Consider the following 13,701-nt stretch of genomic DNA (forward strand, 5'->3'; position numbering starts at 1 on the left):
TAGAAGTGAGTGCAGGCTATACTGTGACAGAAAGCCTTATAAAGATAACACTAGGCAAAAAAGTGAGATTTTTTTGAAACTAAAGAAGCGGGGATAAACTTTTGCAGGCAGCTTCAATCTTGATCTGCTATTTCAAGAGAGAGTGGCAAATGACTTAAAGCAAATTATTTGTGCTGATGACCGTTGCATTTGGTTGTATACCCACGCATAAGTCACATTGACATGTTCAGGACACTGCTACTACTACTACAACACCAGCTCTGCATGACTTGTGCAGGGATCTGACTGTCCCATAGAGTTCAGAAACCTCCACCACATGCCATGCAGCTTACATCAAACGTGATCACTGCTCTTTGGAGCTTACAATCTAAAAGACTCCTAGGTATAGCACATAGATAAAAATTGAGAACAGGAAACGTAGGAAGGAAGAGAAAGGTTACAAGTAGCAGGAGTACGTACTAATTATAGAAAAATTGACAGATTTAGAGTGAAAATAGTATTTAAATTATAAACATAAAGGAATGATCTCTAAATATCCATGCTGGCTACATGTCTCTCCCCTCTGGTGGTAATTCAACACAGGCATTTCAGGAGAAGCAGACTTTGGGGAGCGATTCATTAAACAGTGTGGTTGGCCTTACAGATCTACCAACACCTCCATTTTGCTCATGTAATCTCACAGCTCCTAAAACAAAGCCTCTCTTTAATCCAACACAGAAAAGGATGGAGATGATGAGTGCCTGCCATTCCTGTATAAGACCTGCCAGGGTAATGCCACCTCCTGACTTCTTGACTAAGTCCAGTGTGCGCTTAAAATGGCACACTGCATTAAGGAGGACGCTATTACAATTGTCATTACACTTCCTATACTGTAAAACTACCCCAATACAGATATCCACTATAAGGGATTATATTTCTACAGGTCTTAAGTATAAAATCATCTGTATGTTAACAAACACGTGTAAGCCAAACAACGAGGTCTTCTGGTCAGAAGCACTCTAGAAATGCAATGACTTGTAGGGCCAGAATGGTAAGCTATGGTGCCTGTATGAAGAAAACAAATTCCCCTGCAAAGCTAGCAGGAACGTTATGCTTTGTACCACTGGGAGAAAACCCAGCTTTTATTCCCATTTCTTGACTGTCTTTGAGATCTTGGCTAAATTCTCACCTCTCCACCTCCTAAAGCCATGCGTTTCTTTGTAAGACTGTCTTGGCTATATATTTTTGAAGGGAATACCACTCTCCACTTACTGGATTTTTCTTCCATACCTTGGAAAAACAACCTTTGAGAACTGAATTTACCAACAATTTCTTCATGGAATGTGAATTCCCACAAGCTTTTAGCAAAATACTGATTTTCCTACGTAAATATTGAAGATATATGCATAACACCTAACTACAGTAAATGACTTTTAAGAGAGCTGTATGACAATATGAAAACTAATTTCACTGTAACTCCTTCCTCCCTCTGTAGTTATGGGACTACTGGGGAAATATGACCACGTGCAGAGACAAGTACAAAAGCCAGTGCTGGCATCTATTAGTGTAGTACTTAAAAATGCAATTAGGATGTTAACATATTTGGCTTCCTACTGTACACACATTACAAACTGCTTACGGTCCTGAGACAACACTAAACACTTGCTGCAAAAATTTACTCTGAGAAGCTGTCAATCATGTCAGATAAATGCAGGCGAATTTATCATGCAGATAAGTAATGACCAAGCTCTACTTTTAGTAGGAATTCATGCAAGGTTGGGAAATACTGCAGAGTTGGGTGCCATTAAGAATGAATAAACAGGTTACAGATGATCTTGATCTGCTCATAGGTCTTGCTCGAGGTATTTAAAAATTCAGTCTGTAAACACTAGATGGAGTAAAAGATCTTTTTATGTACACCTAGAGGCAATACTAATCTGCAAATACTCCTCTCTACCATTAATGCCAATTTGCACGTTGTCTTCTATGAAAAATGAAAAAAAAGCATTTACCATCTTTCCATCTACTATGCACCTGCTCATCACTTGTATCTGTAGCAAGACTGCAGTAGGGTATGAATGAAATAGTAAATTCCTCCTGGCTTTGTTTTCATGTAAAATAGCTCAGAATATAAGCAACCATCTGTACCTTAAAGGAAAATACTATTTTCTATCATACTGGAATTCTGATAAATTTGAAGATGTTAGGGAAGCTGATGTCATATCCATCCTAAACAATGTAACAGAAGTGGGATGCTGTCTTCTGTAGCTCAACCATCAGGATACTGTATGATTTTCACCTTCATGAATATCATGAATAAAAGTGCAAACCTAAATTATTCGATACTGTGATCTAGGATGAAGTATGTGAAAAATTCTTTTGAACAGCAGTTCAATTTTGTGCGGTCTGGGCAATATTAAGAATGGATAACTCAGTGCCCTGCTGTGTAGAGATGCCTATTTCAATTTAGTTTTCTTGTGAATCTTTAAATTTAAAAGAAAAAAAAAAGACTTACTTTTGCATTCCATAAATATAAATTTTTACAAAATCTAACAAAAAATTAAGATCAATAACATTATTTTCTTGAAAATTAAACCTGAAAGAAGAGGGTTAACCTTTTCAACCAGTGAAAAAGTGAAAGGTGGAAAAAAAAAATACTGGGAAAAGGCAACAACTTTTCTTTTTGATAGATGAAATTCAAGCTTTCAATCAATGCTATGAAAGCTCATCAATCAAAGAGGACTTTTACTCTCCCCACTTAAAAAAAATTTACATGTTAATATTCTACCTCAGTCACATCATTCCAGATCTCATTAAGTCTAGATGATAAGTGTTAAGAACTTGAAGACCATCAAGCGCATGCAATTTATGCGGTTGTAAAAATTTATAGAATCTGGAGTAGCTTGGTATTTTATAAGTTACAGGCAGAGAAATACACACAGGTAAAATCTTACGGCATTTTACTTGAAAACTTGGTGTTTTAGAAATCAATGAGACTCTTCATGGACACTACTCAGCACCAATGAGAAAGGTAGGAATTGGTCATTTCTTTAGAAAAACCATTTTTATGCTGAGGATCCCTTTAATGAGGTATAGACTACTGTGTTAATTTGAATCTGCTTACTACAAGACTCCAGTGTCTGCAGGAATGGTTCAGATGTCACGGCAAGCACTGTAACACTATGAAGAAAGGTAAAAATGATCTTTGGGTGCCTTTCTTGGTCATAGCAAGACAATTCTGGAATGTGTTAAAGGAAGAAAAACACAGCAAAGCTTGCACATGAGCTTTCTCATAAGGCAACACACCTTCGAAATTACAGGGGATAATGGTGGTGAATGGATAGCATCTGAGTGCCCTGCATGTTGAAGGGGAAGAGAGGAGTGGAAAAAGGCTGATCCTTTGGTAATTTTAGAACATGCCAACTGCAGATAGGAGGAAGCAGGGGATGATAATGGGGAAGTTCAATGGGAAATGGGCGTCAGGCAAAATAGGTCGGCACAAAATGCTGTGCAGCAACACAAGGATACTCCACTCCACACATTTGCAAAGTGAAGCAGCGTTCCTGCCCAGCATAAGCACTTCACAGAGGAGAAAATTAGAAAAAGTGAAGGGAATCCAGACAGGTAAGTGGGAATAGATTAATTTTTTTTAACGTATGCTTATTTTCTTTGACTGTTAGTATTTGAAATACAGAAATCAAAGGCATAAAAACAATCAGGTGCGGAACCAAAGGACATAAAAATTAAAAAGTGCAACAGGAAAAGTATAAGCTCAATAGTTGTAAACAGTGTCTGGAAGCCAGATTTACTTCTCTGCATGGAATATATAATTTAAAATACAGTACCTCTCTCCACCTTTCTACATCACCTTACAAAAGAGAAGAGTACAGGTAAGCTACTGCTGTAGTTAACTCTGCCAAACACCTGAGGCACCGGTGTGCAGGGGGCACACAGTAAGAAGTCTGTCCTAGCTTTACCTTTTGTAAAGCATGCTTCCATTGCATGTGAACAAACCACACATCATATAGAGTGGCGATGTCCATGCTGTGCTTAGTAGTTGCCCAAAAATTACTCTGTAATACATGCAAACAATTACACATCCTCTTCTTTGCTTGTGATGGCCTGACATCAAGCGTAAGAGCTGGTATCACCTCCTCCACAAAACGAGAGAAAGTGCAGGCTTAAGGGTGCATCTCCTGCTCCACACATGCAGCCTAGTCCTTGGCCAGGGTATTTGTGTTTAACCAACACAGCAGAGAGCAATCCTCTTGCAGGAACACCATACTCCCCAGCGGAAATCAGGACTGATGTGTCAAGCCCCAGCCACCAACCTTTGTAGATCCAACCCACCTCCCCTGAAGACACCTAGCTCTTGCTCATTTTTTCAACAACTCAAGAGAAATCAAATTGCCTTCACCTTCTGAGCAGAGGCTGCTCTCTTCTCCTGCTTGGCTTTCATTTCTGCGAGAAGTCCACTGCCCATCACCTGCACGCCATACCTCCGGCCTCCTTGTGGGCTTCCTTTGCTGTCACTCCTCTCAGCTTTTGCAGCATCATCTGGCTGCGCCTCCTCCAGCGAGTCTGGCGTCTTTAATTCCTCAGATCGCTCTGTACTACCGTTCTGCTCTGCAGGCTTTACCTCCTTCTTGCTTGTGTCCACAGCTGGACTTCTCGCAACAACTTTGGGTGAGGAGGGCTCCTCTGCCACCAACACAGTCTGGGGACGTTCAGATTTGGAGCCTCTTGATTTGATTAAGTTAAGGAAGCCACTCTTCCTTGAGTCTCTTTTCTTCTTCTCATCACCTGCTTCACTGGGCTCACTGCTGTCTGAACTTTTAGTTGATGGCCTCCTATGAAAAGACACAGACATTTTAAACTCTTCTCCACTCCCCTCCTCCCTCTCTTTTAAACAGTACCTAATGACTTCTCTTGGGCAAAGCCAATCTTTTGTATGATCCATACATTGCCCTAGGCTCAGTCATTAGCTGGTGTTTCTAAATTAAAAACTGGACAATTAACATTGATCACACTATCTTGAGGATTCCTGTGCTGGCCTTTTGCATGGTATAACGAAGAGAGGCAGCTGTTTCATCTGCACTGGGCACCCAACTGTTTCCAATACCAGTGAGGTGTTGCTTCAGTGGAGCTCTGCCCAAGCTGTCTATGCACATAAAATTTCACTCTGCTCTGTTTCCAGACTGCACTACCTCCAGTTAGTATCTGCCCATTAGCAAAAGGAGAACAACTGATCCGCGCACATGATTCACACAGCTCTTGGGGGATCTTGTCCCTTAAGGGCCCTGTTTGAAATAGGAACTAGTTGGCACAGCCACCTTCTCTCGATAAGGAACACAGAGAGATCACCTTTATAGTGCAGACGCTCATCCTCAGAAAAACAACAGAAAAACCTCACCCCAAAAAAACACAACAACCCACTTGCCAGTAAGATTTTCTACAGGCATCTTACGAGCAGAGTAGTCACACTTCAGGGGAAAGCTGGATGCATAACACATCTGCATACGAGCACCCCAACCGGAGAAAAAGCCACTGGTGCAGCAAATGGAGCAAAGATCCTTAGCCATGGGCATGGCCAGGGATGGGCACATGGGGATATTGCAAGTTCACAGGGACATCTGAAATGAGCGGCTGGCAGGTGCCCAAGGGAAGCAGAGGAGGATGCGCTAGTCTGCAAGCACCCTGGACTTAACCTGGCTAATCCATTTTTCAAAGCTACCATAATTTTACCACTACACATAGGATATCACACATGGCTTCACATGTCACTATGGATATTTACAACTCACAGTGACTTTAAAACATTGGCTTTTCCTGAAACATCTATCTACCAGTTAACACCTACCATTTTCCTTAATGGATGTCACATACAGCATAGAAGGGGTCATTCCAAGTTGGCTGGAAATCACCCTAGCTTTCTCACTTATTTATGTAAGTATTTTTGTGCGTGTATGTGTGTCTCTGTGTGTGTATGTGCACAAATATGCATGCATGCAAGAACATCTAGATGCATCGTTCTGTGAATATGCAACCAGCTACAAATCAACTATATAAGCTGTATAACCCTAATACAAAGCTGAAGGAGATCCACCTTTCAGATGATGTATTGCCTAAATCCTGAATACTACAAATTGGTCAAACACATCTTTAACGTATTTCTGAAACAACATAAATCTACTGTCATCTATCGAAACACTGTGCCAAACAGCACACGAGACGAAGACACCTGTGTATACTACTAGCACTGGAGATGAGAGCCTCAACCAATACACAGCTCTGCTTCAGCTCTAATGAGCTCCACTGAAGGTTAAAATGAAGTCAACTGAATTACAGAAATACACACTACTCAATAATCCCCTCCACATGGTATATTAAAGCAATTTATTTTAAAGTAGTCATTTTTAAGGGAGGGTAATTGAATTCATAATGTCTTGACTACTAAGGTATTTTCTGACTTTGACAACAGCAACCCTGGATATGGGGAACAGAAGTCAAATACAACTGAGAAGAGCTACTTGCCCAGCTATCAGGAAGTTGTTTGGTTTTTTTTTTTAAAATTTTAACTTACTTTGAATCCATTTTTGTCACTTTCTTAGTGAAAAATTCATCCACGCCTTCATCCACTCTCCCCATGAGGCCATTCTGATCCCCTTCTGGAGGCACTCCAGCAGACACCTGACAGAAGAAAAAACTCTCTCTGGTATATAATAATCTAAGCATATCTATTTCAATGATAATAATTAAGAGTTAAGACATTATAAAAATAGTGTGTACCAACCAAACCTCAGTGCAGACAACGGAATCACCACTGAATTCCCCCTTTAGTCATGACATTTGATCAAATGCAAAGTAACCCAAAACACCAGTGACACATTGGATACTGCAATGCATGAGGCCAGGAATCAAATCATTGAATCATAGAATGGTTTGGGTTGGAAGGGACGTTAAAGATCATCTAGTTCCAACCCCCCTGCCACAAGCAGGGACACCTTTCCACTAGACCAGGTTGCTCAAAGCCTCATCCAACCTGGCCTTAAACACTGCTAGGGAGGGGGCATCCACAACTTCTCTGGGCAACCTGTTCCAGTGTCTCACCACCCTCACAAGAAAGAATTTCATCCTAATATCTAATCTAAATCCACCCTCTTTCAGTTTAAAACCATTCCCCCTCGTCCTGTCACTACTTGCCCTTGTAAAAAGCCCCTCTCCTGCTTTCCTGTAGGCCCCCTTCAGATACTGGAAGGCTGCTCTACGGTCTCCCTGGAGCCTTCTCTTCTCCATGCCTTGGTCTTGTGAGAATAGAGCACTGGTTCAGTTAGAAAAGAAAAAAAAGCAGTTAAGGAAAAATTAAATCCTGATCAGGTGGTGACCTGAAGAGAAAGTATTGTCAACAGCTAGTTGTTTCTCTGTTCATAGAAAACATATGTTCTGGATTTTGGATTTAGAGGTTGAGAAACAGATCTCCAGCAGGCTAACAGAGCCTTTTATAACTCATTCAATCCAGTACTTCCAAAAGCAGAGACTCTAAATACAGAATCAGGTGTCTCACTTTAGGAACAGAACACAGATTTTCACTGAGTGTCTCAAAATGGAAAACCTGCTCCCCTTCTTTGGTTTCAGTGTCCAAGTTTTGAATGTGGGTGACTAGAGGCATCTAAACCAGGCTGACTTAATAATACCTGCCAAACACAAAGGCCCTGTAAAGGTTAGTTGGTGACTGTGCAGCCTCCTGCAGATGAAACACGCCATCTCCTGGGAGGATTTCTCATGTTGTCTAGCTCCCGTATGTGGCTTTGATTTGGAAAAGCTCTATTACCAGTAGAGAGACTTCCTTCAATTTAAATGCCATATGGAAACCTTTTAGGTGACTACAGAGGACTCCACAAGATCCAACCCAGTTGTATTCTTGGTAGTACTAATGACCAGGAATCAGTCTGCCACAAAATATCAGTGTTCATAATTTGAAACAATTTAAATCAAGGAATCTCCTAGTAATCCCAGCTTCCCTTTTCAGCTGGAATACACACTCTTTTCTATGCCTCTAAAAAGAAAAATAAATACTCTTAAAAGCTGCTGTTAACATCAAACCCAGCCTCATTAAGCCAGGACAATGGATTGCATATGAACTAATGCTTTGACACATCCATGAAACTTTTTACTTTCCAGTGGCTGAACCTTGTTAGAAGCCTAGTATTTACTTTGTTATGAAAGATAATAGTTAATATTTTACTGAAACCTGCTGTCACAATGTAATACTCATCTGAAAAGAGCCCACCTGGTAACAACTGCTTTGTTACCAGTCAAACTGCATATTTTCTATAAAAAACAGTTTTATTCTAAGAAGTGCAACAACTTCTCAGACTTCCAACTCTGCCACCTTTGGGGTTTTCTGTAGAGAACTTGTTTAGCTGGAACATCTGACACTAGGCAGCAATGTGTATACTGACATCTGGGTTGGTCACACCAGTGCTAGTTGTCTCAGTGTATTTACCTTCTCAGTCAAAAAACAGTTGACACTGACATTTCAACTGAAACTTGTCAACCAAAAGTGGCTGACACATTTCAACAGAAACAAGAAATCATTTAATATTGATACTGGAGCCCTCCAGATAATAGGAACAACCACCGAAGTATCAAAGGCAAGTGCATCTCCTGAAGGGGAAGCAATGCAAGGATCCAATAATCTACAGCAAATGAGATCTACCTCACGAAATAAATAATTTTGTATCTGAAAAAGCAGCAAGTTCCTAAAAATGTACTAAAGACGTACACAAATGTTGAGGGCGTAATAAGGTCCTTAAGGCACAGGATATTCTTATGGATGTTTATTGTAATGCCTTTTGGTGTTTAATGTGAATATAAAAGACTGAACTCTGATTTATTTCGTGTTTCATGCTCCGAATGCTTAAAAAAAAAAGTAGTTAGTTTTCATTTGTCTTTTTTTTTTTAACCCTAACTTTAAAGGTGAGCCTTCTGTTTCTTTATTAAGGAAAAAAACTGGCTTGGAAGCACAAATAAATAAGATGAGTCACAATCTCTTTCATACATTAGAAATTCACCTCTTTCTTGTACTAAATTTTCACACATGATGGAAGAACTCATGAGGTTGAGATCTCACAAATTCTAAATTACAAACAACTGTATCAGCATATTACTTCAAAGCTATTTGGGGGTGGGTAGTGCTAAGGTTTTCTTTTTCTTCCTTTTTTTTTTTTTTTCTCTCTGAACACTCATTTCAGTAAAAACCCTGACAAAACTACAAATCTTTCTTCTGCCCGCCCACCTACCCCAAGTTAAAAGTTTACATTTCTCTCTTTTTTTTTTCTCCAGTTTTCCCCTTTTTTCCTTACATTTTTCAGCTTACAAAAACCAAATCTGTTTTCCAGCAAAACCAGAGAAGTACAGCTATGATCACCTGAGACCCCTTAATTACTACACGGAAATAATGGGAAGAGCAAACAACTCAACAGACATGCTTTAAGCAGTAGAAAACGTCAAGATTTTGCCTCTCACATTTTAAGTGCTTTTCCTAACCACTGCTTTCTGTGTTTTCAAAGTGGCAAAACCAGCAGCAAATAAATTCTGCAAACAATGCCACAGTCCACTCACGACTCTGGCCTTCAAAATTTGGCTGTTTCATTTCTGGAAGCATCAAAGCAAACACCTTAAGTCTTTCAAAAATTTGTTTAGATTTGTTATGACGTCAGAAGTAGTAAGGAATTAAATTGTCCACAAAAACAAGACAGGGACAAATGAGTTTTAAAAAGCTCCTTTCAATTTTTGTAATTAAATAAACCCCTAATTTCCTAGTTAATTCAATATGGACGAGCATTCCCACAACATTGCACTGTCATGGGAAGTAACACTTCTCCTCTACAAGAAGTAAGCTTTTTGTTTCTGTTGAGCAAGACATTGTACGTCCCAGTTCCATGCCTAGTAGCAAAGCACTTGCCCTCCCATGGCCCCACTCCTTCCCCACCCCTGTGCAGATGACACAGGATGCACCAAGTAAGTTTGGAAGAAAGGCAAATTTAGCAACTAGGAAAACACGTGCATTCTGCAGAATTGGAATTGGAAGAAATAAACACAGATGTGTTTTCACTACAACATGGAGACCAGTCCATCCTTCTGCTACCTTTATCCTTCACTGTAAAGTGCAAGGGAATGGAAAGTTGGCTTGAATATCACCTCTGCTTGAAGGTTTCTCCATTTCCAAGTGATGCAAAATGCTTGATATGATCTTTCCCAGCATTAGGGAAATTTTCAAGTGCCCTCACTGCCAACAATCCTCAGGGAGCAGAACAGGCCACAGACATTCATTACCAGGCAGCACAACTCAGAGAAACAATGTCTGCCCCTTGATAAGGGTTACTTATCATATCAGCTGTACTCTGTTGCCGTGAGATAGCTCTCTAACTCCTCCAGATCTGTCCTTACATATCCTGAGGACATACCATCACAGGAATAAATCTTTATTGATGTGGTATGCCAAGGAAATGGAACTGTGGGAAGTCCACATACGTATACTTGGGTTCACACCAATGCTTTTCGTAGACAGACAGTGCTCTTCTGTTTTGCTTTTCTAAGGCAGGCTCCAGCACGAAAAGCAGATCTGTGACTATGCAGATTTGCTGGCCCAAACACCACCTTTAGTTAAGGAGCTGTGGGAAGCTGGATGTCACAGAGCAGCTCCTCTGAGAGCCGATAGAAATAAGAATTCATGCCAAGTTACCACATCTTAATGCAGGCAGAAAAAAGGATTAACTTAGCAAACCCTTACAATATAATTGAAAAGTCTCATGATATTTCGTGCATTTCCTGTGAAAGCTCCAAGTACCTCCAGAAACTGTTTCCATGAAAAAAAAAAAAGCAAATTAAAAAAGGATAAAACATATCCTGGTTTTAGGCTATGTCAAACAAGACAAAGAGCTTGTAATAGGGATTGCACACTGAAAGACATAAATACCAGAAGAAAAATTAAGTAGCTGCTATGGCTTTTAAAACTTTAACAGTTGTCCACATTACATTGCAAGACCTGACTTATGGCAAAAAGCAACCCACAGACGACATCGCCAGCAATATTTTAATGTAGACTCACTGCTGCTTGGCTGGGCTGCTGCTTTTTATTTCTTTTGGGCCTTAATTTTGTAAAGTGTTCCAGTTTTCTCCCTTCTTCTGAAGGCAGCTCTGAAATGAATCCAGAAGTTCGTTTGTCCGGCCTGCTGGAAGGAAATGGTGGGTCTTCTATATGGATAGGTACTTCTTCCAGTGCTTTATCTAGATCAAATTCCATTTCTAAGAGAAATCAAAACTTTCTAATTAGACTTAACATGCTATTTAAAACAAAAGACAATGCCATTCCTCTCTTTTGTGGTGAACAATTATAAACACATTTAGAGAACTCAGCCACAACATGTTTGTGAGCAGAGAAAGCACTGTGAGCAAATATTTATTACCAAACACACTAGAAGAGTCACAAAACAAAGCAACCAGTGTGGGCCTCAAATGCAATCCAGAAGGAGGGAGAGTCACCTGTGCTTTTCAACCAAGAACCACCCAGAAGAGTCTGAGGCAAGCAAAGCAGTAAAAAGGTTTTAAGAAATTCTCACTTACCAAAAGCTCTGGACACTGGCCGGAGCATTCTACTGTGGATGCTTTTCCTTTTTGACTTAGGAGTCATCTATCAACATAAAACAAAACAAAAATTACTTTAGTGGACAGAAGAAATGACAAACACCTCTTTCTTTCTATCCAATGAATCAGTTCTTCAAGCGTATGTATCATTTCAAGATCTGATAGGGTTTAACACCAGGAGGGAACGGGGTTTTTTCCTTCCCTTCTCAAACATTCAGACCTTTTTCTAAACTGACCTTTTGTTCAACTGACTTTGAACAGAACCAGGGAGGTAGTTTATTCTTACCATTAAAACCATAGGCTGTACACAGGATGATTATTTGAATTGTGCGAGCATTAATTCATTGATCCCCAACTGTAAAAAAAGGGAACTATTGAAACCTCACCTCTGCATTTGAGATCATGAGGCACAGAAAACTTAACTACTGCATCCAGTGCTGCATAGTTAATGACAATACCAGGGACAGCCTCCCCCTTATTCTGGCTTGTATTTTTGATACAAAATACACTTTCTCAGTTCATTTGTTAGTGACATGCTACTGGGAATGATTAAATACAGGTATCTATGCCTCTGGACACCATCACACAGATCACCAAACTTCCCTAGGAAAATGCAGTCTTGGAGCACACAGCCCTTCTTCAAAAAGCAAAAATACCATGTCACAGTTAGCAATATCTCCAGCAAACACATGATTTCCCTGCACTTCAGATATGCTGAGAATAGGTGGAAAGTTACCTTGGCATACATTCAATGTAGTTACCGAAAGTTATGCGCCATTATTCTTCTCATCTTCATATTCCCAGAAAAAATGGGTATGTTGCCTTAAGAGCACAAATACCCAGACTTAAGACACGAGTTTGTTATTTTTGGAAGAAAGTTGCCCTTATTTTCTTGCCTGAACTTTTCTGAAAGTTTGCGTGCCAAGAAAGACTGTTTCACTACAAGAAATGCAGGCGTCACCAATTCCGAACCTCTTAACATAGCTCGGCATTGTAAGACTTCTAAATAAAAAGTTGACCTGCAGGTTTTCTAAAGAGTTAATTTTAAAATGACTCAGCTTTTGCAAAGATGGGCTCCTTTTGTGGCAGAGTCATACATGCCGGCTTTAGTGACTTCCATTTACTTGCTAGTCTTGAAGCCTAGTGGCTTCAAATCTGGAGTGTCAGTCAGGAAGCTGCTATGGTTCACAACTCATTAACAGAATTGTTAATCAAGTTTAGTAGTGTCAATTTTATACGAGCCAGAAAAGACATAGTTGGCATCGACATTTCAGACAAATCATGAATTGTTTAGGGTAAACATTTGCTAGTTTTTATGCATGAAAAGTTCAGTGCACAGACTTACACGTACTGAATTCATATTCCCATCCAAAGTAAATCAGGAAGATTATTATGCCACTATTGACATGCTAAGGATTATGACAGTTTTTCATAACAGGAAAGTTACTACCCATCTTCTCAAGATCAGAAAAGGACTTGCAGACTACAGAGAGGGCAGTGATAGCACTGTCTGGGCTCTGTTTTTATTGCCATGCACATTGCTGGGAAAAAAAAGATACCTTCAGCTGTTGCAGGTTTTCAGTTCTACATGTGACAAGCATCAGTAAATCATACAATAGTTTCAAGACCAGCCAGGAAATAGCTTGCCACCTGAGCAGACTTACCCTGAAACTAATGAGCAGGCAAAGTGTTACTTCATCAAAATGTCAGACATAACTTTCAGAGTTACCAATAAATTAAAAGCAATGGATTCGATGGCAAGTGGCTGGAGAGATGCTGAACTTTTTCAGCCAAAATTGCAGTGGATTGTGCAACTGGTAGGCAGCTGGGCAGCCTCTGAACTGCACACTTTGGCAGCTGCCGATCCATCACCCAAACCTGAAACAACCAAAAGCATCTGCTCCTCCTGTAAGGAAGAGCTGAAGCAGCGCAGCATTTGAGGAACGGCAATTAAAAGTCACTACCAGTAGTCCCCTGGTTTTATTTCCAGCCGTAGCCCGGTTCTCTCGTTATTGTGCATCTGCACGCATTTTGGTCTGCTTGCCTCTTTTTCTGGTGGTGTGACTGGAAATT

The 13,701-nt window shown here is 40.1% G+C and overlaps 1 protein-coding gene across 4 annotated transcripts in view; it reads right to left on the reverse strand.

Annotated features, from left to right (window-relative positions):
• The window catches only part of CARMIL1 (capping protein regulator and myosin 1 linker 1), a 213,223-nt gene that overhangs the window by 20,129 nt on the left and 179,393 nt on the right, over positions 1-13,701 (reverse strand). For 3 of the 4 annotated variants that reach the window (XM_068396151.1, XM_068396153.1, XM_068396149.1), the window contains exons 30-33: positions 11,608-11,674; positions 11,093-11,289; positions 6,563-6,669; positions 4,397-4,829 (exon numbers count right to left, since the gene is read on the reverse strand). In XM_068396151.1, coding sequence (XP_068252252.1) covers positions 4,397-4,829; positions 6,563-6,669; positions 11,093-11,289; positions 11,608-11,674 — 804 coding nt within the window. The remainder of the gene's footprint in view (positions 1-4,396; positions 4,830-6,562; positions 6,670-11,092; positions 11,290-11,607; positions 11,675-13,701) is intronic. The other variant, XM_068396150.1, reaches the window with a different exon arrangement.

The sequence above is a fragment of the Nyctibius grandis genome, chromosome 3 (genome assembly GCF_013368605.1).
Source record: "Nyctibius grandis isolate bNycGra1 chromosome 3, bNycGra1.pri, whole genome shotgun sequence".
NCBI classification, from domain to species: Eukaryota; Metazoa; Chordata; class Aves; order Nyctibiiformes; family Nyctibiidae; genus Nyctibius; species Nyctibius grandis.